The sequence below is a fragment of the Bombina bombina genome, chromosome 3 (genome assembly GCF_027579735.1).
Source record: "Bombina bombina isolate aBomBom1 chromosome 3, aBomBom1.pri, whole genome shotgun sequence".
Taxonomy (NCBI): Eukaryota; Metazoa; Chordata; class Amphibia; order Anura; family Bombinatoridae; genus Bombina; species Bombina bombina.
The window spans coordinates 858,417,412-858,444,620 of record NC_069501.1 but is presented as its reverse complement, the minus strand read 5'-3'; the positions used below and the strand labels follow the sequence as shown (position 1 = coordinate 858,444,620).

General features: G+C 36.8%; 1 protein-coding gene across 8 annotated transcripts in view; it reads left to right on the top strand.

The window, feature by feature from the left end:
- Positions 1–26,105, top strand: part of MBNL2 (muscleblind like splicing regulator 2) — a 514,609-nt gene extending 488,504 nt beyond the window's left edge. For 4 of the 8 annotated variants that reach the window (XM_053707828.1, XM_053707827.1, XM_053707826.1 and 1 more), the window contains 2 exons: positions 19,738–19,851; positions 23,034–23,167. In XM_053707828.1, the coding sequence (XP_053563803.1) occupies positions 19,738–19,809 (72 nt within the window). In that variant the 3' untranslated portion in view covers positions 19,810–19,851; positions 23,034–23,167. Of the gene's footprint in view, positions 1–19,737; positions 19,852–23,033 lie in introns of all 8 variants that reach the window. The other 4 variants (XM_053707834.1, XM_053707829.1, XM_053707832.1 and 1 more) reach the window with 1 other exon arrangement.
- Positions 26,106–27,209: the final 1,104 nt, after the last annotated feature.

Below are 27,209 nucleotides of genomic sequence, written 5' to 3'. Positions count from 1 at the left end.
GCGCATGCGTAGATGAAAGCAAAATCGCTGAGTAGCTCATGCGCATTTAAAAGCGGCATCGTGAACGAGCTTTTGAGAGGTATAGAGAGCGGGTGGGCCCACTCTATACGTCACAGACCTAAAAACAAGGAAATAGTGGTGGAGAGGAGTCAGGATCCAAACGGTAGGGTTTTATAAATCTATATAAATCTATATCTTTTAAAAACGAATAAAGTAATAGATAAAATAAAACTTAGCAATTAGATTCTAGTAATATTAGGAAATTAATTGCTGCGTTCAATATGTAAAAACTTTTCCTTCACTTTAATTACATAGTCAAGGGGGGGTCTGCTAAACATAGACTTGATGACTTCTCGATAAAATAACAAGCTTCCCAGATATTTTGCGAGGTCCAGAGATCCTCAGGCGGAGCTTGTAGATGTTTTAGCAGCTCCTTGGTATTTTCGCCTGGCATGCGTATTTCTTTCAACTGTTCTGCTTCTCAGAGTGTTAGCTCGAATAAAGCAGAACTTAGTTTGCAGACTTAGTTCAAATATCCTGCTCTAATCTGCGGTCTCTTCCTATTCGTCACAACCTTCTATCTCAAGGTCCATTTTATCATCAAAATCTCAAGTCTCTCAACTTGACAGCTTGGAGATTGAACAGCGAGGTTTTTCCAGTGCTGTCGTAAATACTTTGATCCAGGCTAGGAAACCTGTCACAAGGAAGAGCTATCACAAAGTATGGAAAGTTTTTCTTTCTTGGTTTGAAAAGCAGAATATTAATTGGCATGCTTTCAGAATTCCCAGAATTCTGCAATTTATACAGGAAGGTTTAGATAAGGGTTTATCTTATAGCTATTTGAAGGGTCAAATTTAAGTTAATAGGCCAATTTCTCCCACTGGAACCTCAATTTGTTTTTTTGAGAGTCTTGTAAGTTTCACCATTTGAACCTATGCACTCTTTAAGCATTAAAGGGAAAGTCAACTCAAAATTTTTATTTTTTGTTTTTTTATTGTTTAAAAAGATAGATAATCCCTTTATTATCCATTCCCCAGTTTTGCATAGCCAACATGGTTATATTAATACACATTTTACCTCTGTTATTACCTTGTATCTAAGCCTTTTCTGACAGCTCCCTGATCACATGAATTTTTATTTATTATCTATTGACTTGCATTTTATCCAATTAGTGCAGTGTCTGCCACAACCCACGGGCGTGAGCACAATGTTATCTATATGGCTCAGATGAACTAGCACTCCCCTGTTGTGAAAAGCTAATAAAAAACCATGTTATAAGAGGCTGTCTTTAGTGCCTTAGAAACAGGCAGAACTTTTAAAGGGTATAAAGTAAATTAATATAACAGATAGTTGTGCAAAGCTGGGGAATGGGTAGTAAAGGCGTTTTCTATCTTTTTAAACAGTAACAATTTTGGTGTTGACTGTCCCTTTAAGCTATTGTCTTGGAAGCTTTTGTTTCTTTCAGCGATTTCTTCTGCCAGAATAGTCTCCAAATTATTTGCTCTTTATTGAGATTCACCTTACCTATTTTTTTTTTTAAAGATAAGGCTGTTCTAAGAACTAAATTTAATTTCTTACCAAAGGTAGTTTCTTCAGATAACATAAATAGAGAAATTGTGGTTCCTTCTCCTTGTCCAAATCCAAAGTATTCAAAAGAGCGACTTCTACATAATATGGATTTAGTTAGAGCTTTCAAATTTTATCTTCAGGCTATAAAGGATTTTAGGCAATCTGCTCATTCATTTCACAAGCCCACGCAAAGATCAGAAGACTGTGGCCATTACTTTGGCTTCTTGGTTAAAGGGACAGGCAACAACAGAATTTTTGTACTTTAAAAAGATAGATAATCCCTTTATTACCATACCCCAGTTTTGCATAATCAACACAGATTATACTAATACACGTTTTACTTCTGTAATTACCTCTGCAAACTGCCCCCTTATTTCAGTTCTTTTGACAGACTTGTATTTTAGCCAATCAGTGCTGACTCCTAGGTAACTCCACGTGCATTAGCTCAATGTTATCTATATGACAATGCCCTCAAGTGGTGAAAAGCTGTCAAAATGCATTCAGATTAGAGGCGGCCTTTAAGGTCTAAAAAATTTACATATGAGCCTACCTAGGTTTAGCTTTCATTTAAGTATACCAAGAGAACAAAGCAAAATTGGTGAAAAAATTAAATTGGAAAGTTGTTTAAAATTACTTGTCTGTCCCGTTAAACATTTTTAATCAGCAAGTCTTACTTGAAGGCGGGAAGGTCTCCACTGCAGAGTATTTGCTCATTCTACCAGATCAGTTTCCACTTCCTGGGCATTTCAAAATGAGGCTTCTGTAGAACAAATTTGCAAGGCAGCAACATGGTCATCCCTACATACCTTTACTAAATTCTACCACTTTGATGTTTGCTTGTTCTGAGGCAGCTTTTGATAGGAAAGTCTCCAGACAAAAGTGTCTGGAAATTAGGTGCCTGTCTTTTCAAAAATGTATCTCGCCCTCATGACTCGTGGACTCCACAGCTTTGGTATTAGTTCCCAGAAGTAATGAACTTATGGCATCTCACCACCTTACAAAAGAAATCAAAATGTATAAATTAATTTATTTTGAGGTGGTGAGAGCCCACAAGGCCCACCCTATTTATTTCATTTTTTTCTGCAGGCAGTTGTATTTTTGCAACTGATTTCCTTTTCTGTCCTTTACTACCTTACTCTTCTCCTTACTTGGTTGTACGTTAGACTGGCTATGGGAAGGATAGGATTTTTTTTGTTTTATAAAAATATATATATATATATACTTACATACATATAGAATATTTTCGTATTTATATACTGTACATATACACACATATATATATATATATATATACAGTATCTCACAAAAGTGAATACACCCCTCACATTTTTGTAAATATTTTATTATATCTTTTCATGTGACAACACTGAAATAATGACACTTTGCTACAATGTAAAGTAGTGAGTGTACAGCCTGTATAACAGTGTAAATTTGCTGTCCCCTCAAAATAACTCAACACACAGCCATTAATGTCTAAACAGTTAGCAGCAAAGTGAGTACACCACTAAGTGGAAATGTCCAAATTGGGCCCAAAGTGTCAATATTTTGTGTGGCGACCATTATTTTCCAGCACTGCCTTAACCCTCTTGGGCATTGAGTTTACAGGTTACCACTGGAGTCCTCTTCCACTCCTCCATGACAACATCACAGAGCTGGTAGATGTTAGAGACCTTGCGCTCCCCCACCTTCCATTCAAGGATGCCCCTCAGAGCTCAATAGGGTTTAGGTCTGGAGACATGCTTGGCCAGTCCATCATCTTTACCCTCAGCTTCTTTAGCAAGACAGTAGTTGTCTTGGAGGTGTGTTTTGGGTCATTATCATGTTGGAATACTGCCCTGTGGCCCAGTCTGCGAAGGGAGGGAATCATGCTCTGCTTCAGTATGTCACAGTACATGTTGGCATTCATAGTTCCCTCAATGAACTGTAGCTCCCCAGTGCCGGCAGCACTCATGCAGGCCCAGACCATGACAATCCCACCACCATGCTTGACTGTAGGCAAGACACACTTGTCTTTGTACACCTCACCTGGTTGCCGCCACACACGCTTGACACCAACTGAACCAAATAAGTTTATCTTGGTCTCATCGGACCACAGGACATGGTTCCAGTAATCCATGTCCTTAGTCTGCTTGTCTTCAGCAAACTGCAGGCTTTCTTGTGCATCATCTTTAGAAGAGGCTTCCTTCTGGGACGCCAGCCATGTAGACCAATTTGATGCAGTGTGCGGCGTATAGTCTGAGCACTGACAGGCTGACCCCCCACCCCTTCAACCTCTGCAGCAATGCGAGGCCTGTTCTGAGTAGAACCTGTCCTGTTAAACCGCTGTATGGTCTTGCCCACCGTGCTGCAGCTCAGTTTCAGTGTCTTGGCAATCTTCTTATAGCCTTGGCCATCTTTATGTAGAGCAACAATTCTTTTTTTGAGATCCTCAGAGAGTTCTTTGCCATGAGATGCCAATTTGAACTTCCAGTGACCAGTATGAGAGAGTGTGAGAGCGATAACACCAAATTTAACACACCTGCTCTCCATTCACAACTGAGACCTTGTAATACTAACGATTCACATGACATCGGGAAGGGAAAATGGCTAATTGGGCCCAATTTGGATATTTCCACTTAGGGATGTACTCACTTTTGTTGCCAACGGTTTAGACATTAATGGCTGTGTGTTGAGTTATTTTGAGGGGACAGCAAATTTACACTGTTATACAGGCTTTACATTGTAGCAAAGTGTCATTTCTTCAGTGTTGTCACATGAAAAGATATAATAAAATATTTACAAAAATGTGAGGGGTGTACTCACTTTTGTGAGATACTGTACATACATACATAAACACACACATAGTTTTTTCAATGAACCAATACCATGACAGGCTGACAGACATACGTTTGTATTGTGACTTCACTCCAACTGTACAGTTTTTCTTTTTTCATTCTTTCTTCCCACTCATTTAATAATATACAGCCTTTCACCAGTTCCTTTTAAGGAGATCAGATCAAGTGAAAGCTGCAATTCTGTGTTTCTAGGCAACAGGGCAGCATCATTCTTTTCTGCTTGTTGAATTATGAAATAGCTATCATTGCTAAGCATATAAACATTAAACTGGTGCGGATATGCCTGTGATACAAAGGCAGTGTTCTCCACAGAAGATTTTGCCAGCCGGTTGGCATGAAGTAGCTGGGGGGCATTATGAAGTAGTCAGGTGGGGGCAGTGTAATATTTTCAAATATTATATTATCTCTGCTATGCAAAGCACACATTAATTGCATAATTTAACATAAATGTATTTAATGATATTTTTTGCAATACAATTGAACATTTTTAATATTAGCTTAAAGGGACACTGAACCCAATTTTTTTTCTTTCGTGATTCAGATAGAGCATGCAATTTTAAGTAACTTTCTAATTTACTCCTATTATCAATTTTTCTTCGTTCTCTTGCTATCTTTATTTGAAAAATAAGTCATCTAAGCTTTTTTTTTATTCAGACCCTGAACAGCACTTTTTTATTGGTGGATGAATATATCCACCAATCAGCCAGGACAACCCAGGTTGTTCACCAAAAATGGGCCGGCATCTAAACTTACATTCTTGCATTTCAAATAAAGATACCAAGAGAATGAAGAAAATTTTATAATAGGAGTAAATTAGAAAGTTGCTTAAAATGTCATGCTCTATCTGAATCATAAAAGAAAAAATTTGGGTTCAGTGTCCCTTTAATATTGGCTAAAATGTTAGCTGGGCGGTCAGTACCTGCTAAAAGGGTCCTGGGGAGAACACTGAAAGGAAGAATCAATAGTGATAGTTTTTGTTTAGATTTTTCTTTAAATATAAAGTAATAGGAATTAATACTTTTAAGGAGATTTAAGAATTTTTCCTTGTGTGAGAATTAATTGAAGGGACCATAATCTGAAAATTATTAGATTCATATTGAAAAAAAATCCTAACCACAATCCTGGAATGCCACAGTGTGTCCATGGTCCCCTCTAATTCTATCCAGCGAGATTACTTTTGTATAGCAAAACAGAGGTGTGAATATTTTACAACTTTGTTTCTAAAGTTGTTGTGGTTGTACTTTTAAAAGCTTAGAAACAGGTACCCGTTTCATGTGCAAGATTTCATGTATTGGGCAAGGACATATGTTAAAGAACCATTAAAGGGACATGAAACCCCAATTTTTTTTATTAATTTAAGATGAGCATACAATTTAAACAACTTTCCAATTTACTTCTGTTATCAATTTTGCTTAATTCGCTTGGTAACCTTTATTAAAGGAACAATAGTGCACTGCTGGGAGCTAGCTGAACACCTAGGTAAACCAATGATAAGAGTAATATATGTGCAGCCCCAACCAGCAGCTAGCTCCCAGTTCCTTAAGTTACTTAGGTATGCATTTTAACAAAAGATACCATGAGAATTAAGCAAATTAGATGATAGAAATAAATTGGAAAGTTGTTTAGCCCTGAACGTCGCTGCTCTTTTTATGGGGATTGCATTTTTAATAGCGCAGTGTCACGCCAGCTGCGCCATGACACTCTCTATTATAACCATACACAAAATATAATGACCAGCGATGTACAGGGTACGTCGTGGTCATTAAGGGGTTAAAATAGTGTGCTCTGTCTGAATCATGATATAATTTTTTTGAGTTTCAGTTCATATGGTAGAATTGCATAATCACCAAGTGCATAATAACAAGTCAATACAATGGCACTTACTGTGAACTTATAGATTTTTTTCTTTTACTTTAATGGCCCTCTATCATTTGACAGCAATCAGCCAATCACAAATTCATACATGTATATAATGTGAGCTCCTGCACATGTTCAGTTGTAGCTGGTGCCTCAGAAAGTGTGCATATAAATAGACTGAGCACAATTTGATAGTGGAAGTAAATTGAAAAGTGTTCTAAAACTGCATGCTCTTTCGGAATCCTTAAAGTTTAATTTTGACTTGAGTGTACCTTTAATGGCAGGAGCACTTAGTAACAAATTAGTAGAAGATATAGGTGAAGCAATGCTCAATGAATTTCATATGCTTCTGTGAATCTAGCCCATTGTATCTAATAATGTTTAACTTTTTGACAGATGTCAGGATGTAAATAAAGTTGTTCAATGTCTGTGCTTCTGTGTGTACAAGTAAATGGGAGTGATATTCTACCTTACTGTAGCTTTAGACATATATTATTTACACAGCTTCTGTTATAGTTAAGGGGAAAAAAGCCAGGGTCTATATTTGGTGATTGTACATCATGCTGTAGACTGTGCTCATGTTAAATGACCTCCATATAATTTGTCCTAGAGCAGGAAATGTGAAAAATAATCGAAGATCTAAAACTGGTGGCTAAATACATTCTTTCCACACATTTATTTCTTGTGCTCCATAACTACTAATCCTCAGATGGCAGCTACTATTTCCAAAAAAATTTTGCATTAAATAATAATAAGCCAAAAAATACACTTCGCTAAGGGAAAAATATTATTGACTGCTATTCATACGTATGTATACAGAATAAAGCTGCAGACTTTCATTTTAAAATGTTATTATAATTTTAAAATTGTTTATATTGCATTAGTTTAACCCCTTAATGACCAGCAAAGTAACCCACCCTGTATGTTGCTTTATGTAAAACACAGAAATACATAAATACATCTGTACACACACAGATATATACAGTATATACACCTATTTAGACATGTATGTATCTCTATGTTAAAGCCCTTGCAGCCGTTATGAGACTTCATATCTTTAAGCCCTTATAGCTTTTTAATGATTTTTTTTTAATATACATTTTATCAAGCAGTAATATTATGAGTGTAACTGTACTTTTTAATATATTTTGGATATTTTTTGTGACATTTTTTACTGTAAAATATTCTTTAAAATCCATAGAATATATCTATAAATTTTACAGTATGTTTAATCATTTTTAATAATTTAAATTATTTTTATTTTATATGTAATATTTCAATAACGTGCCTTAAGAATACCACGTTCTTATGTGCGCTAACCCGTTAAGAACTAAATTGAGAAATGCGATGCACAAAATGCATATTTTACTTTTTATTATTAAATATATATTTCCATTTCTTAATATGGGAAGAGTCCACAGCTGCATTCCTTACTTGTAGGAAATACTGAACCTGGCCACCAGCAGGAGGCAAAGACACCTCAGCCAAAGGCTTAAATACCTCCCCCACTTCCTCATAACCCCAGTCATTCTTTGCCTTTCGTCACAGGAGGTTGGCAGAGAAGTGTTAAAAGAGTAGTCTCTTATGAAGAGTAGTACTCTTTGAGATGGGACTGGAGTTTTAAGTAGTCCTGTCAGCCTCTCAGTGAGAGCATGGATGAAAGTTAGAGTCCGGAGATGTAGGGAGAGTTTTTCTGCGAAACCATCCCAACTCATATTAACAGCTCCATAGGCAGTGTTGATGAGTTTTGCTGCCTCCTTTATTCACTCAAGTCCATGTCAGAAGCCATGCTACTTTCTGTCACACTTGAAGGGCAGTGTTCCTGTTCCACGGCGTAGTTTCTGGTAAAACTTTTCATATTTTATACATGTATGATAACGCAAGAAGACATGGTCACAGTGTGACTCCTTTTATCTGTATAGACTAAAGGGTTAATATCTCCTTAGGGGGATTATTGAACAGGGGGGAATAATCTTATATGTTTATTTGATTCTCTGCTGCTTTTATGTGTGAGATGTTATGGGCTCATAGGCTGTTAAGGAATATACAGGTTTCACTTTGAGAGCCATGCAGCTTACAAGCTTTGCACGCTTTCTTATAGCAGGGACGGTCCTGCATTGTGCACCATATGATTCATTCCCTTTTTCCTGACCGGGTGTCTATCAGAGAGGAGTCATAAATCTCTGTACTGTCTGGGTCATAGGAGGTGGTGAGTGCCCCAGCCATTGGGGTATTAGGGTGCTGTTTTTTTAAATAAAATGTTTTATTTCTCTAGTTCTCCGGTTATTGCAAAAGCGATGGAGTATTCTGTTACTTTAGAGGGCACTCCCTCTATTCCTAATGAGTAATTCCTGTTTATATGGTGAGGAGGCCTTAGTTCCGCCCTCTCAATTATGTTCCATATGCCTTGATAATGTAATAATACCTCTGAGGAGTTGTCGTCCAGTGAGGTGCGTACCCTACATTTTTATATCTCTACACATGTAGTTTTTTCTTGTAGCATTGCTGATCCTCCATCTGGAGGTTTTTTTTTTTTTCACCAGACATTACTGCGCAGTTCAGGCGGCAGTGTCTGCGGCCTTTAATGCTTTACCTTGCCCTGCTAAGCGCAAGCGAAAGGTTACATATTGCACTCCGTCCCAGAGTACATCAGATAATTTATTGGATTTAACTGAAGGTTATCCGAGGATGAAGTTCTTTCTGAGACTTCAGAGTATGAACATTCTGGGTCAGAGTCTGCTGCCTCTAAACCTCCGGCTTTAGTTTAGGAATTTGCGCTTTCTTCTAAAGGAAGTTTTTGGCGAATTCAGAGGTTCCAGAGGCCAAATTGTCTGATGAACCTTTAATTCCTAAATTGGATAGAGTTTGAGGACAGGGTGGTACCTTATCCTTCCCTGCTTGAGGATAGTTCTTCATTTGAAGAGCCCATGGATAAAAGATGGAAACTCTGTTAAGAAAGATGTTTCAACATATGGGATATTTGTTTAAACCGGCAGCGGCTGTTGCCACAGTTGCTGGAGAAACTACCTTCAGGTGTGACTCCTTAAAGGATTTGATCGGGGTGGAGGATCCCCTCGAAGTTACTTAGAAAAAGATTTACGGTCTTGAGGGTTGTTAATTCTTTTATTTGTGCTGCTATTAGGCCGTTTATTCGCTTGAATGCTATGGCATCAGCTTTTTCTGTTCATGCCCGTCGGGCTCTGGCTGAAGTCATGGTATGTGAATAAGTCTAGACTTCTTCCCTCCCTTTAAGGGAATGATTTTGTCTGGTCCAGGCCTAGATCCAAATTATCTCCACGGTCACAGGGGGTAAGGGTGCCCTCCTAAGGTTATCCGAGGATGAAGTTCTTTCTGAGACTTCAGAGTATGAACATTCTGGGTCGGAGTCTGCTGCCTCTAAACCTCCGGCTGTAGAGGAACCAGACTTTAGTTTAGGAATTTGCGCTTTCTTCTAAAGGAAGTTTTTGGCGAATTCAGAGGTTCCAGAGGCCAAATTGTCTGATGAACCTTTAATTCCTAAATTGGATAGAGTTTGAGGACAGGGTGGTACCTTATCCTTCCCTGCTCCTGCTAGATGGCAAACATTATTAAGAATGAATGGGACAGGATTGGTTTCCTTTTCCCCATCTTCTCCCTTTAACAAATTGTCCCCTTGTCTTGGACTCTCAATTGACTTGTGAGGTCCAGTCCCTAAATGGGATGGCGTTATCTTCACCCTTGCTAAATGTACTACTATCCCGCTTGAGGATAGTTCTTCGTTTGAAGAGCCCATGGATAAAAGATGGAAGCTCTGTTAAGAAAGATGTTTCAACATACGGGATATTTGTTTAAACCGGCGGCGGCTGTTGCCGCAGTTACTGGAGAAACTACCTTCTGGTGTGACTCCTTAAAGGATTTGATCGGGGTGTAGGATCCCCTCGAAGTTACTTAGCAAAAGATTTACGGTCTTGAGGGTTGTTAATTCTTTTATTTGTGCTGCTATTAGGCAGTTTATTCGCTTGAATGCTATGGCATCAGCTTTTTCTGTTCAGGCCCGTCGGGCTCTGGCTGAAGTCATGGTCTGTGAATATGACTTCTAAGTCTAGACTTCTTCCCTCCCTTTAAGGGAATGATTTTGTCTGGTCCAGGCCTAGATCCAAATTATCTCCACGGTCACAGGGGGTAAGGGTGCCCTCCTACCGCAAGAGTATATGAACTAATCTAAGGTACGATTTTTGTTCTGATAAAGCCCATATCAGCAGTCCTCCGCTAAGCCAGAGCAAACCAAGAGCTCTTGGAAGCCGGCTCAGTCCTGGAATAAATACAAGCAGAGCAAGAAGCCCGCCAAGTCTACGTCAGCATGAATGGGCGGTCCCCGGTCCTCTTCTGGATCGTGTAGGGGGCAGTATGTCACTTTTCAGTCGTTTGGTTCAGGGACGTGCAGGATCCATGGGTCCTGGAGGTCATAGCTCAGGGTTATAAGATAGGTTTTAAGTCTCAGCCACCCAAGGGCAGATTCCTCTTGTCTTCCTGTCCAGAAAGGAGGGAAGCCTTTCTGGGGTGTGTACGGGATCTGTCCTCTAGGAATTATTGTCCCGGTGCCTATCGCATTGAGAGGTTTGGGATACTATTCAAACCTATTCGTGGTCGATAAGAAGGAGGAAACTTTCCGTCCGATTCTGGGCCTAAAGGTTTTTAAATGTCCCCTCGTTTAAGATGGAGACAATAAGATCCATTCTTCCCCTCGTTTGAGAGGGGTAGTTCATGACCACCATAGATCTGAAGGATGCTCCCTTCTCGTACCAATCCTCAAGGACCACTTCCAGTTCCTAAGGTTTGCATTCCTGGACCAGCACTTACAGTTTATTGCCCTTCTGTTTGGTCTAGCCAAATAAATCTTTCGAAGAGTGGACCATTCAGAATATCTTCTTTGATCCCATGGATGGCAGATAATCTAAAGAGAGTTCTCTTGTATCAAGTCCCAGGGTAGAATTCTCAGGTAGTATAATAGTCTCCATAGACATAAGAATATTTCTAACAGACCAGAGATGTTGCAAATTAACTTCAACATGTCTTGCCCTCCAGATCTCCTTAAGGCCATCTGTGGCTCGGTGTATGGAGGTGTTTGGTCTCATGGTGTTTAGCTTGGACATCATTTCCTTTGCCAGGTTTCACCTCAGACTGTTGCAACTGCGCATGCGGAGCTAGTGGAACGGCGATCATTCGGTTCTGTCTCAACAGATTACTCTGAACAGCCAATCGGGAGAATCGCTCTCTTGGTGGTTTTGTCCAGATCACTTGTCCTGAGGGACGTCAGTCTCAAGACCATCCTGGGTGATTGTGACTACATTTGTGAGTCTGTCAGGCTGGGGAGTTGTTTGGGGTGCCAGGAAGGCACAGAGCCTCTGGTCTCAGGAGATAAAGCTCGGGCAATATACAATGTTCTGAAGGCTTGGCCTCTGCTGGGTTCATCCCAGTTAATCAGATTCCAATCACACAATATATCCTCGGTGGCTTACATCAACCATCAGGGGGGAACGAGAAGATCCCTAGTTTTGAGGTAAGTATCTCTGATTCTGGTGTGGGGGAGACCTGCGTTTGTTCGCTGTCAGTGATCCACCTTTCCAGATGTTGACAACTGGGAAGCGGATTTCCTCAGCAGACAATCCTTTCTTCCGGGAGAATGGTCTTTCCATCCCGAGTGTTTGCAGAGATTTGCAAGAGGAAGATCTTATAACGTCTCAATACAAAGCTACCTAGATAGGGGTCAAGGTACAGGGATCCTCAGGCGGAACTAACAGATGCATTAGCGGTGCCTTGGAGGTTCAAACTAACTTATCCTTTCCAACCGTTTCCACTACTTCCTAGTGTAGTGGCTTGAGTCAAGCAGGCGTCAGTGATACTTGGCCGCAAAGGATGTGGTTCGTGGATCTAGTGGGGATGTCATCATCTCCCCTGTGGAAGTTACCTTGTTGCAGGGATCTGCTGACCAAGGTCTCTTTGTTCATCAATGTCTAGATTCTCTGAGGCTGCGTGGAGATTGAACGCTTAGTCCTAGCCAAGAGAGGTTTTTCTGAGAGAGTTATTTTTACTCTCATTCAAGCTCGTAAGCTGGTTGCTCGTCGCATCTATCATAAGGTGTGGAGGACCTACTGATTCTGTTCTCCAGGATGAACTGGAGAAGGGCTTTTCTGCAAGTCCCCTGAGGGGATCGTTTTCGGCCCTGTCTGTGTTACCGCACAAGAGGTTTTCAGAGCTCCTCCTTGGAGTTCAAATCTTGTCCTTCAGGTTTTGCAACGGGCTCCGTTGGAGCCTATGCATGAAGTAGACATTAAATTGTTGTCTTGGAAGGTTCCTTTCTACTGGCTATTGCTTCTGCGTGCAGAGTATCTGTGATTGCTTCCTTGCAATGTGTCCCTCCTTATCTGGCCTTTCATGCCAATAAGGCTGTTCTACGAACCAAGTTAGGTTTTCTTCCTATGGTTGGGTCAATTCGCATCATCAATCAAGCGACTGTGGTTCCTTTCTTATGTCCTAATCCTTCTTCTTTTGAAGGCACGTTTATAACGTATTTCTGGACGTCGTTTGTGCCTTGAAGTTCTATCTTCGGGCCACGAAGGAATTTAGACAAACCTCTTTCTCTGTTTGTTCTCTTTTCCGGAAACCGTAGGGGTCAGAGGGCCTCTTCGACTTCCTTATCTTTTTCTCTGAGGAGTGTAATCCGTTTAGCATAGAAACGGCGGGACATAAGCCTCCTCTGAGGATTATGGCTCATTCTATGAGGGCAGTGGTTTCCTCTTGGGCCTTCAAAAATGAGGCCTCTATGGATCAGATTTGTAAGACGGCTACCTGGTTCTCCTTACATACTTTTTCCAAAGTTTTACAAGTTTGATGTTTTTGCTTCTGCTGAAGCAGCCTTCAGGAGAAAGGTTTTGCAGGCTATGGTGCCCTCAGATTAGGGTCCGCCTCTCCCTTTCGCTCCCTTTAGCATTCCGTGTACTCTAGAGCTTGGGTATATGTTTCCCACAAGTAAGGAATGCAGCTGTGGACTCTTCCCATATTAAGATGGAAAACATAAATTATGCTTACCTGATAATTTAATTTCCATCTGTATGGGAAGAGTCCACAGCTTCCGTCCGTGTTTTCCGATGGGCGTCCCTAAATTTGAATTTTTTTCTTCTGGCACCATTTTCAGCCTGATATTTCTCCTACTGTTCCTTGTTCCCTCGGCAGAATGACTGAGGTTATGAGGAAGTAGGGGAGGTATTTAAGCCTTTGGCTGGGGTGTCTTTGCCTCCTCCTGGTGGCCAGGTTCAGTATTTCCCACAAGTAAGGAATGCAGCTGTGGACTCTTCCCATACAGATGGAAATGAAATTATCAGGTACGCATAATTTATGTTTTTTATCTGATACTGTTCATGTAAAATACATATCTATACCTATATATATATCAATAGGAATATATATGAAGGTATAGGTATATACCCACAGATATAGAAATATGTATTTAAGAATAAAAAGAACATTATCCTGTAAGTGAAGAACATTGGGATGTTAAATATGTACAGTAAATATAGAGTAAAGCACATATATGCGCATAAATACGTATGTATACATATATAGAAATAAGTGCATTGGAGCCCTTTGAAGTTTAGTAGCTCTAAACATGAAAAATATTTTTTTGCAATATTACATTTTTAATAAAGTATTTAAATATGTATTTACTGTAAATATTTCATATTCCAATGTTCTTCACCTAGGGGAATATGTTCTAAGTATTTTTAAATAGATATGTATATATAATTTCAACAAGACATCCACAATTCATATCTTTACAATATCGATTGTTTATTCATATTTCATCATTTCATAGTACATCTGTACATGACCAACGTTTCTGCCCCAACCTGGGCTTTTATCAAGTTACATAATACAAACACAAAGCACTTTAAATACCCTGAGATTCAATTTTTTCCGCCAGGCTCCCCCTGCTGACATCACATACTCCATCTTATTCCATATTCAGCCTTATACCGCCACCTAGTGGACATTTCTACATACAGCATTCTTTCCTTTATATTTTCTTATTAGGCTTGCTGGAAAAAAAGAAAGGATACTGTTATCAATGCAGGGAGAACCCAAAAGTCACAATACAAACTATGAAGTATATTTTCACCTAGAAACATATCCTACAGCAGGTTCACTAAACATATATATCACAGAAAACATGATAGGGAAATATAGGTGTTTAGTCCCTTAGGATAGACTGTATCTAATTAATCTATCCAGCTAGCCTCTCTTTGGAGTAATATTTTATTTTCTATTGCCACCTCTAATCTGTTTGACTACCTGGTCTATGGGGGCACACCTCAAACTAGATGTTGAATGTTTACACTCCAAAAAATGCTTTGCTACTGGCTGATCGTTTTTTCCAGTGTCAATTGCTGTTCTAATGCTGGACCTATGTACCGCCATCCTCTGCTTCAGCAGGCATTCTGTTTTCCTCACATAGGACTCCCCACAGGGACACTTAATTAAATACACCACATATTTGGATTCACAATTAAGGGCATACTTAATCTTATATTTTTTGCCTGGTCTGCTGTGGGTGAAAGTGTCCCATAAAATCAGACTTTTGCAAGTCACACATCCATGACATTTGTACACTCTTGGATTCCTAGTCAGTAAATGAGTACCCTTTTTCTCATATTTCCTGCCTTGATCAGTAGATCTTTTAAACTTCTCCCCCTCCGGTATGAGAATATTGGTGGTTCCTTCACAAGGGGTATTAATCTGTCCTCTGCTCTCAAAATATCACAATTATTTAGAACCGCCTTTCTGAATTTCCATACGTCTGTAGTGTAATCAGTTACTAGATGTATCCTTTTATCCTCATTTTTCTTACTTATTTCTCTTAATGGTAAGGTTCCTAACGCCTGTTTCTGACCTTCCTCAATCACTTCTTTGGGATAACCGCTCTGGGCAAATCTCTCCCCCATGGTAGTGACCGACCCAAACTTTCATCCTTATCAGAGGTTTATCTCTTAGCCCGCAACATTTGTGCCTTGGGCATTGAGTTTAATAAATGTTTAGGGTGGTAACTATCATACCTGATTAGTGTGTTTCTGTCTGTGGATTTTCTATATAGTCTGTGTCCTATATTTCCCTGATGGTTATATACTTCCACATCCAGAAACTCCAAATTTACTGTACTCCATTTAGGTACATTATAAGCGTTCCCTGATGGGACCTGGTCAATTATTCAGCTCATTAAACAATAATGTTAACATCTCCTCATTCCCTGTCCACAGGAAAAACATATCATCAATGAAACGCTTATAATGTTTCCCAAACTGTTTAAACAAATGGTGGCTTAGAATAAATTTCTGTTCATACCAATGCATGCCCAGAGAGGTTATCCCAAAGAAGTGATTGAGAAAGGTCAGAAACAGGCTTTAGGAACCTTACCATTAAGAGAAATAAGTAAGAAAAATGAGGATAAAAGGGTTACATCTAGTAACTGATTACATAACAGACGTCTGGAAATTTAGAAAGGGGGTTCTGAATAATTTAGATATTTTGAGAGCAGAGAACAGATTAACACCCTTTGTGAAGGAACCACCAATATTCTCATACCAGAGGGGGAGAAGATTTTAAAGATCAACTGATCAAGGCAGACCTAATAGCGAAATATGAGATAAAGGGTACTCATTTTCTGACTAGGAAGCCAGGAGTACACAAATGTCATGGATGTGTGACTTGCAACAGTCTGATTTTATGGGACACTTTCACCCACAGCAGAACAGGCAAAAAATATAAGATTAAGTATGCCCTTTATTGCGAATCAAAGTATGTGGTGTATTTAATTAAGTGTCCCTGTGGGAAGTCCTATGTGGGGAAGAATGCATGCTAAAGGAGAGGATGGCGGTACATAGGTCCAGCGTTAGAACAGCTATTGACACAGGAAAAAAACGAGTTGCAAATCATTTTTGGAGTGTAAACATTCAACATCTAGTTTGAGGTGTGTCCCCATAGACCAGGTAGCAGGTAGTCAAACAGATTAGAGATGGCAATAGAAAGAAAATATTATTCCAAAGAGAGGCTAGCTGTATGGATGAATTAGATACAATCCAACCTAAGGGACTGAACACATATCTTTCCATATCATGTTTTCTGTGATATATATGTTTAGTGAACCTGCTGTAGGATGTGTTTCTAGATGAAAATGTACTTCATAGTTTGTACTGTGACTTTTGGGTTCTCCGTGCATTGATAACAGTATCCTTTCTTTTTTTCCAGCAAGCCTAATAAGAAAATATAGAAGCAAATAATGCTGTATGTAAAAATGTCCACTAGGTGGCGGTATAAGGCTGAATATGGAATAAGATGGGTATGTGATGTCAGCAGGGGGAGCCTGGCGGGAAAATTTGAAGCTCAGGGTATTTAAAGTGCTCTGTGTTTGTATTATGTAACTTGATAAAGGCCCAGGTTGGGGCCGAAATGTTGTTCATGTACAAATATACTATGATATGAGGAAATATGAATAAACAACAGATATTGTAAAGACACCTGGATGCAGGGCGGTTAAAGAATCCATTTCGGAATCCAGGGTGGTGAAAGAATCCATTTCGGAATCCACCTGGATGCAGCGTAGGCAAACCCGAAGCCTTAAAAAAACAACATGCAACTAAAAAACACCGCCCGCAAGAAATATAAATTAAAAAAAACTTAACCGACCGCACGAAGTATGACAAAAAAAAAACTAACCTCCCACACAAAGTATTAACAAACACCTAAACCGTCAACCCCCAAATCGCAAAACAATAAAGTAATTAACCCCTAATCCGCAAATAACATAATTGAAATATTAACCCCTTAACCGCCAACCACCCACATCACAATAAACCTAATTAACCTATTAACCCCTAAACCGCCAAATCCCCATATTGCAATAGCCCTATTTAACCTATTAACCTCTTAAACCGCCAACCCCCCACATCGCAATAACCCTACTTAACCTATTAACCCCTAAACCACCAAACCCACAACCACACATCACAATAACCCTAATTAATATATTAACCCCTTAAACTGCCACCCCCCCAAAATGCAAATAACTAATTTAATTACTTTGCCCCCAAACCTAACAAGCCCTAAATTAACCCCAATTACTACTAAATTACAATTAAAATAAAAAAACTAACATTAAATTGCGAAAAATAAAAAAGTCTAACATTACAGAAAAAATTAAACAAAATTATCAAAATTATTAATAAAAATTTTTTATAGCTAATCCCTATGAAAATAAAAAAGCCTCCCAAAAAATAAAAACATGCCCTAATCTAAAAGGGTCTTTTGTAGGGCATTGTCCTAAGTTAAACAGCTCTTTTACCTCTAAAAAATATTAAGTCCCCCCCAACAGTAAAAACCCCCCAAAATAAAAATAAAAACTAAACTACCCATTTCCTCCATAGGGGCGTTTGTATGGGCAATCAGCTCTTTTTCAAGCCCAAAGAAACCCTAATCTAAAAAAAAAAAACACCCCAAAAATTAAAATAATGGGTAGTTTAGTTTTTTTTGTGTTAGGTTTTTATTTTGGGGGGGTTTGGTGAGTGGGGGTTTTTACTGTTAGGGGAGGACTTAGTATTTTTTAGAGATAAAAGAGCTGTTTAACTTTGGGCAATGCCCTACAAAAGGCCCTAGCTTTGTTTATTTTTTTCTGTAATTTTACTTTTTTTTATTTTCTGTAACTTTAGCTTGGGGGTTTGTATTTTTTAAACATAGACTGCCCTCTGAGCAGGCTTATCACCTAGTGTATTTGTATGTATATATATATATATATATATATATATATATATATATATATATATACACGAATCATGAAGATACAGCTCATTCTTTTGCAAACATTATGTGTTTATTCCAAACTTGACAAAGACCCAATTGGGGGCCGAAACGTTGGAATAAACACATAATGTTTGCAAAAGAAGCAGCTGTGTTTTCATGATTCTTATAAATGTTTGGAATGACTACAGCATAGCAGTTTGTGTATATATCTATAGCTATAAATAATCATATATATATATATATATAAAGGAATACATACATTTTTTACCAAAATACCATCAGATATATGTAGAAATATGTATTTATAAATAAATAGAACATATTCTGCTATGTGAAGAACATTGGAATGTGAAATATATTATTTCATGTCGGGTTAACGCACTTGAGAAAGTGTGATTGTGTTTGTGCGCATGTGTTCGTTTCCCCCCCCCCACTTTTCATGCTCCATTGACGTCTAAAGGGGGAATATGTAAAAGCAGTTGCGATATTCAAAGTTCTGTGTTTTTTGCGCACATCAGGTTTATCTAACCCAGTTCTCTATTTTATTTGTATACCTGACAAGTTTTTATTACCTTAAAAAAACAAGGACCAATTAGCCCTGACAACAAGACTACAAAATTAGACTAGATGTGACTGGTAGGTGAACACTTCTTCAAATGAGGTAGTTTTCTATGGTGAGCAGGAAATAAGGGTTAAGTTAGAGAACTGCTGTGTGATATTTTTAATTATTATTATCTTGCAGTTGTTGCTTTCATTTAAGAATAGCTACACATTGTAGGAAGCAGCATAGGTGGCCTAAGGTTCTATCAGGTGATCTCTGTTGCTATAGTGGTTGCAAGGTAGACATCCAAAATTGATACCCCTCCTTTGAAAATGACCTCAATAGATCCAAGGCTCACTTGATCTGTTTAGTGCTAGGGTTACTGTAATCCATTTTAGAACCCCAAGCAAGATAAAATTAATCTAGCTGTCATTATTAAGGAAATCACATTGCTGCTGGCTAAACCACTCATCTGAGTGGTTGCTTTCAATTAAAAGTTTTATCTCTAGGTATTGTGGAAGGTAAAACAGGTGATGCCACCTACTTTTGCTTTATATGCCAATTTTGAAAGACCGACTTTTCCTCTTTCAAAAGAGGGCTCATTTGACAAGTTTTATAGATTATTGTATATGCACTAGAGGGATATGAGATTTCTTAGGTGAAATAGGGTATTGTGTGTGTGTTGTATGATGTATTTAAGTGATAGGGGGTTGTTTGGAGACTCTATCTCAATTCACCCATACATCAAATACATTAGGTAGATGATTTACAATATTTGTATATGCACATAAACACCTGGTTGAACATTTCTACTAGTAATAAACTGTAGTGGGTTTGTTTTTTATGATTAACACTGAGTAGATTAGTAATAAACATGTGGATAGATATATAGATTAATGGATGGACTGGAAAGTATGTTAGTCCAGCATTAGTCAGTGTTAGCGAACGAGTAAGAAATGGTAAAAAAAAAAGTTTTATTAAAATAAGCTAAAAATACACTAATAGCCCTTAATTTAAATAGGAGTTACAAAAGGTATGTTACCTTTGTATCTCAACCCTGTCTAACCTCAGACTGATGTTATCCTATTTCTACCATATTTTTAATTACAGCTTCTGAAAATGCACAACATACAATTAACAGGAGAAGGATGTGGTTATGGTTACTACGGCAGTAGGTGGTAGAAATACAGACCTTGGTATGACTAGGTCTTATTCTAAAACTGGGTGAGTCCATGGGAGATGAACCCTCACTAATGTGTATCATGTAACTAATCAAGGTATTCCTGTATGATGATTGTTTTAAAGGCCCCTGATTTATGAAAGAATATTGAAAAACAGAATGAAAGTTATTCCACTTTGTTACACAAGTTCACATAAACTGCCAAAAGCCATTTCACAGTTACTCCATCATAAATAGCTTTATTCCTCTCAGAGAAGTAAAGTCTAGTAATACAAGTAGCTATACTCTGATTAAATCATTACAATAACAGAATCAGAACAAAAATAGTACACATTTAACATTCTAAATTATATAAGGAATGTAACAAAGCATGCAAAAAAACAATCAAATTAGCCAAAATTGGAAACAAAAGATTAATTGCAAAGGATTCTAAATCAAACCCTAAAAGGTTTTTTAAGTACATAAATGGCAAAAATCTAAGACGGAAAATATGGGTACATTAAAATGTGTGTAGGGTAGCATGATTAACAGTGACAGGGAGAAAACTGAGGTATTAAACCAGTTCTTTTATTTAGTATACACAAGAGAGGAACCAGTGAGAGATACTTTGAAACAAACTAGAACATACAAGTCCATACTATTAACTGGGTTATCTCTAGAGAATATAATATAATAATATTAAGGTAAATAAAACTCCAGGCCCAGATGGAAAACACCCAAGGGTTTTACGGGAACTGTTATAGCCATAACTCTACTCAAGACTCATTATCCTCAGGCATAGTACCCTAGGACTGGTGTTAAGCTGATGTGGTGCCACTTTTTAAAAAGGGAAACCGGGCTGATCCAGGATCAAGATACTTGAAGAGATCGTAAGGGATTATATTGATGAGTATATTCATGTAAACAAGCTTATGAGTTCATATCAGCATGGTTTTATGAGCAACTAATCTAATTAGATTCTACAAGGAAGTTAATACAAATATAGATAAAGGAGGATCAGTTGATGTGATATACTTTCATTTTGCAAATTAGCAACATCTCTATTTTTGCAGATGATACAAAGTTGTGTAAGATGCAGGATTTACAAAAATTTGAATAATAGGCAGGTAAATGGAAAATTAGATAGACAACCTATTATTTAAATGGGACTAGACTTGGCAAAGGACTAGTCTCAAAAATACATTGCAGACTTAGAACAAGTTCAGAAAAGGACCACAAAACTAATATGGGGAATTGAGAATTTAAGAATGTGGAGTGGTTAGCCAAACTGGGTCTGTTTACTTTAGAAAAAAGACGTTTGAAAGGTGACATAATTACATTACATAAAAATGTTCAAGGCCCATATACAGAGATGGTGGAAGCTCTGTTTATTCCAAAAAAATTTGTTTGTGACAAGAGGGCACAATTTAAGGCTGGAGGAAAGGAGATTTAATCCCCAGCAAGGTAAACTTTTTTTCACGTTAAGAGCAATCAAATTGTGGAACTTATTACCTAAAGAGGTAGTAAATACCTTTAGATACATTTCTGGCTATAAACAGAATTCAGGGATAAGATTGCTTGTGTGAAATGGGTCACCTTTTTAATGTGATTAATTTAAGCTCTACTCAAGCTTTTATTATAAGTATATTAAGATTTGTATAGGTTGAACTTAATGGACTTCTGTCTTTTTTCAACCTCATCTACTTTATTACTATTAATCGTCTATATTCCCAAAGCAATTTCACTTGTGTTTCCAAGTGTTTAGGTAAAAATATACAGAGAATAAAGTTAACTACAAATGGGCCCAGACTCCTCACTCATTTTGTTTTCCAACATTTACCAAGCTGTCTACATTTTTTCCACTAATGCAATTAAGGATATAAAGAAAGCAACTATTTGGGGGAAATATATTAAATATTGTTATTGCTACTAATATTATACATATAACTATTTGTATACAGATTCTGTGTACAGGAGCTTTGGATAAATCAAATGTTATATATGAATGAAAACAGAATGGTTTTTGTCAATACTTGCTAACATGGCTATGCTTTCTATGTGCTTCCAACCCTACTGTTTTCATGTAGTTTTTTGTTGTTTCTTTTCTGTCTTTATCACCTCAAGAGGATATCAGCTCTACGTAAACTGTGTACCAGGCTTTGTATTTATGTTATTTTAAATACTTAAAATAAAATAATTTAAATGTGTGGTATAATGTTGTTTGTTTTACGTTCTACAGATAAAATAGGGGTAGATTACATTCCAGCTGTAAGCTTAACAACCGATACTAACAATTTAGAGACTTTAAGGACCATTATTACTTGTATCAGTTATTTAGATACAGGTGAAATTTGATGAAGCCCTTAGCATTTAGCGTTAATTGTTTTTTTTAGATGTTATATTAGAAGGAAATATTTCCATCGCAGGAGCTTAAAGGGATATAAAGCTGAAAGAAGAAATGCTTTAAAGTAAAAGAGCAATTTCTTATTGCACTGTTTAATGTTTAACTCCTGCAAAAGGGTAAACACATAGTTAAATCAGCTTCAGACCAACAATACAGTATTTGTCTGGGGCTGAACACAGCTACTTAACCAATCAGGGGTGGCATATATGTGTAGCATCCAATCACCAGCCTTGATTTTTCCAGTTGGCAGATGATTTTAACTGGTTTACTGGGTTAACAGTCTCCCTTTAAGGAAGCTTCATTTGTGTAGACTTGGGGGGAAAAAAGATTGATGCTCTTTCAACAAAAAAAGAAGTACTTTTACTGATTAATAAAGGGATAGTTTTTTTCTGCTAAGGAACACTTATCTTTTGTATTAGGAATGGATATCTGTACAGGTGAAGTTCTGGTGGATGTTGAGCTTCATAAATAGTAAATGAAAGAATGAGGTTGAGGTATCTACAATTTTCAAAATACTGGAGACATTATTACTGTCTGATAACTAATAAGATACAAATCATCCAAATGAGCATTGGAACTGAACAAAAAATGCCCAATTACCCAAGTCATTTATTGTTAATCCATATTTTAATAATGTAAATGCTGTGAAAGAAAAATATTCTGTACTCTAGGGTGAAATCTCAAGCTGATCATCTGGGTTTCTTTACCACAATATAGTGAAGTCAAAAACATGAGCAATTATTTTTCTTTACATAAACATGTGCAATAGCAGTATGACCAATGCATTGATTACATTAAGTCATTTAAGAACTAACTTTCATTGTTGTGCCTTTTTTTTACCAGATCATACTGAAGTAATCAGCAAGAGCGGGGCAGAGCATCATGAAGATCCACAGAAGATAGCAAAACACTCATATTGTACATACTATCCCATCTCCTCCTCTATAGAGTTGCCACAAACTGCATGCTAAAAAAAGGATTCCGTTCTCATTACGGACAAAAAAACTTTTAAGAAGCTAGTGCTGCTATATTATGGAATAATAATATATATGATATGCTTAATATATTCCAACATGAAGTAGTTAACTACCTGATACCAGCTGTGATGTTAAAATGTTAATGGGTAAAGTTTACTTTTTAATATTTTGTATACTAGATCCCCTTAAAAATATTGTCTTACCTCCTGTTATATCTATAGCAGATGTGGATGGTGTGGTCCCCATTATATTGTACGTTTTAAATGATCCAAATCATTTAAAGTTTACAAAACCCATGACTGATGTAAATGTGTTCAGTTGTGAATATTAACTGATTTATATTTATTTTAGCCATTAATAAATAGCCATGAGATTTTTCCCTCAACAGAGAAGACCAAGCAAGAAAGGCACCATCAGATATGGAAATATGTTTAAGCACAAATATAGAGCATTTAAACCACACTCATATATAAGGTGTATTAAAAAAGCTATGTTTAAATAGGTTGGGTTAAACGGAAAAAAAACTTTGCACAGTATGACTGTCATACACAAGAAAGTCTTGAATTCTTTAAGTTGTATACTGTTTTCTAACCAAGACTTTGTAGAAGTGCCTAAATTTTGCCAGAGTACATCAGACGCAAAAAGAATTGAAACTGATGCCAAATGCCCAGTCACAAAGATCTAAACTTCTAAATGTTATTAACGTAGCATGTTGGGTCTCCAGCAAATCACAAGGCATCAGAGGAGGAGTTTTCTGTGATAAATGAATGTACAATAGATTATAACAGTCACTCACAACATTATGGTGACTCTAATCAATATTAATAGACACTTTTAAGTCTACTGAAAATTTTAATTAGACCCATTCTAATGTTGCAGGTGCTTGCAAGACACTGCAGAGCAATGTTTGCAAGTCCCAATAACGTTACCTCTCTGCCAAAGGAGAAATAATTCTTGCTAGTAGAGATGTGCATTCAGAGGTTTTGTGAACCTCTGAAAGCAGAAGGCAGCCCTTTGTGCCGCTCGGCTATTTTCATTCACAATTTAATTCTTGGGCAACAGCAACACGCTAAAATCTGTGCAAATTCAGATTTTAGCGTGTTGCTGTTGCATGAGAAAAAATTTGGCAATGAAAATAGCCAAACGGCACGAAGGGTCGCCTTCTTCTTCCGCTTCACAAAACCTCTGAAGGTACATATCTACTTGCTAGACCCTTGTCTTGCAAAGGGGTTGAATGGGGTTGGTATTGTTATATTTTTCTTATGATTGGATAAAGAAAGTTGTAACAGGGTTACAGCGCAGGAAAATGTACTTAACCTTTTCAGGTAAACTTTATTTCTCAAAAGTATGAAGATTTATTTGGAAACGCGGCAGAATACCTATAAATAAATCATATTTTAATGTTTACTTTTAAAGTAGGCTAATGATAAATGTATGTACATTTAATATGTAATTTAGTTTAAGGTTTATTTCAAGCACTATTGTACCAAATATTTCATGTTTCTATGTTGCACATTAGTCACAAAGTATGTTGTTGCTGAATAATGGTTATCAGAACAGCTGTTATACATGAATAGTAAAGTGTTAGAAATCTGTTATTTTTTTCTCTTGTAAAACAATATAGTGATTGCAGTATTTTAAGAAAATTTAAAGAATTGAATGTAAACTATTTTTTAATGTGGACAGCCTGCTCTGTAAGAAGGCTCTATAATTATAGAATCAGGTAACATTTTTGCCTTTTTTGTTCCTTTTGTAATATATGTGATATGTTTGATTTATACTCATATATTAAAGCAGATCCTATTATTCAAATAACTAAATAAAATTAATATGGAATAGTGTATTTAACCTTACTTACTTCAATATACAGTTATTGGATTTTGACCAACCTTTAACAGGTTAATTATTGGTCTTACATGGTTAATTTCATATTATTATTTTTTTTATTATTATTTTTAAGTGTGATGTAAAAGAAGATACATAGATTAGGTTTAACTTTTTACTTTATAAAACATATTTTCTTATTTGTAAGGTTTCAGAGTTTGGATTACTTGATCTGTGTTTTGTTTGGCTTTATTTTAGGTTTTTTTTATAATGTTCTCGAATTTAGATCTTAATTAAAAATTAGACAGATTATTTTATTTTGTGGCAGGTTGTAAAGTGTGCTTGTAAAATACCTACATTGCAGAACAAAAACATATATTTTAAAAACTTTCATGAACTGCAAAACAGAGAAACCAGTTGATCAGTGTCCAAATGTATTTTTTATATCAATACGATAATCTACCATATATAATCACAAATAATATTATTATTAACCATCTGTCTCTTATAGAAGGCTTTAATACATTGCTTTTCTGTGCAGTGTAGCCTACTCTGGATGCCAGACATTAATCAGAGTCAAATTAATTGAGCCTGTTTTTGACATTGTGAATGCTTACGATAGCTACCACCCTGTAATTTATATTTATATATACTTTGTTATACTTTCCATATTTTATTATTCACAAACACTACGGTGCTTAATATTTCTTGTTTATCTCCATCAATAATAAAGAAACTAGCTTACCATTTTTTTGAAAGCTGAAAATAAAATATGATTTTAGTTGCATTTTAATACCTATGAAGATTTTATCCTTTTGGGGGGAAAAAAATATTACATAGAAATATTATATATATTTAAAACAGAGGTTTTGAAAGAAATATCAATTATTACGTTTTTTGCAAGTAATTGAAAAGGTATATAAATTGGTAAATCAAAGTGTTTGTGAATAATAATAAATAAAACAAGACCAAAATCACTGAAGTTACTGGTATTCATACTTAAACGAAAAAGAAAAATACTATTTTTGATCTGCAATGTTATTCTTCAAGGTCTTCTCTCTGTCTGAGGATGTAAAATATTGCAAAAGTTGAATAAATTATTTTGGCGCAGGAATTTTTCTTGCTTATGTTTTTTATATAGATCTGTTTTAAAAACATATTATAGAATTCAAGAAAGTATTGTATGTTGACAAAAAAATGGGGATATAAGTTTACTTTGTATCTATGAATGAGGATCCTTTAATAACTGAATGAATGACCAAGCATGCACAAAAGAAGATTATTTAGATAGTGGCATTTATCTTTATTTTGTTTCTTGATAATTAGTTTATTGAATTATATTTTTTAACAATTTCAGCAACATATATAAAAATATATAATGTATAATAAATTAAAAAGAGTTCTAATAAATATATTAAAAACATCATCCCTGCTCTAAGATCAAATACTGACTGTTATTACAAAACATTAGAAAAGCTATTCAAACAGCTTTTTCTCCAACATAGGTGTGTCCGGTCCACGGCGTCATCCTTACTTGTGGGATATTCTCTTCCCCAACAGGAAATGGCAAAGAGCCCAGCAAAGCTGGTCACATGATCCCTCCTAGGCTCCGCCTACCCCAGTCATTCTCTTTGCCGTTGTACAGGCAACATCTCCACGGAGATGGCTTAGAGCAGATACCAGGGACTGTAAAGGGGTTAAAGTTTAAAACGGCTCCGGTTCCGTTATTTTAAGGGTTAAAGCTTCCAAATTTGGTGTGCAATACTTTTAAGGCTTTAAGACACTGTGGTGAAAATTTGATAAATTTTGAACAATTCCTTCATGTTTTTTCGCAATTGCAGTAATAAAGTGTGTTCAGTTTAAAATTTAAAGTGACAGTAACGGTTTTATTTTAAAACGTTTTTGTACTTTGTTATCAAGTTTATGCCTGTTTAACATGTCTGAACTACCAGATAGACTGTGTTCTGAATGTGGGGAAGCCAGAATTCCTATTCATTTAAATAAATGTGATTTATGTGATAATGACAATGATGCCCAAGATGATTCCTCAAGTGAGGGGAGTAAGCATGGTACTGCATCATTCCCTCCTTCGTCTACACGAGTCTTGCCCACTCAGGAGGCCCCTAGTACATCTAGCGCGCCAATACTCCTTACTATGCAACAATTAACGGCTGTAATGGATAATTCTGTCAAAAACATTTTAGCCAAAATAAACACT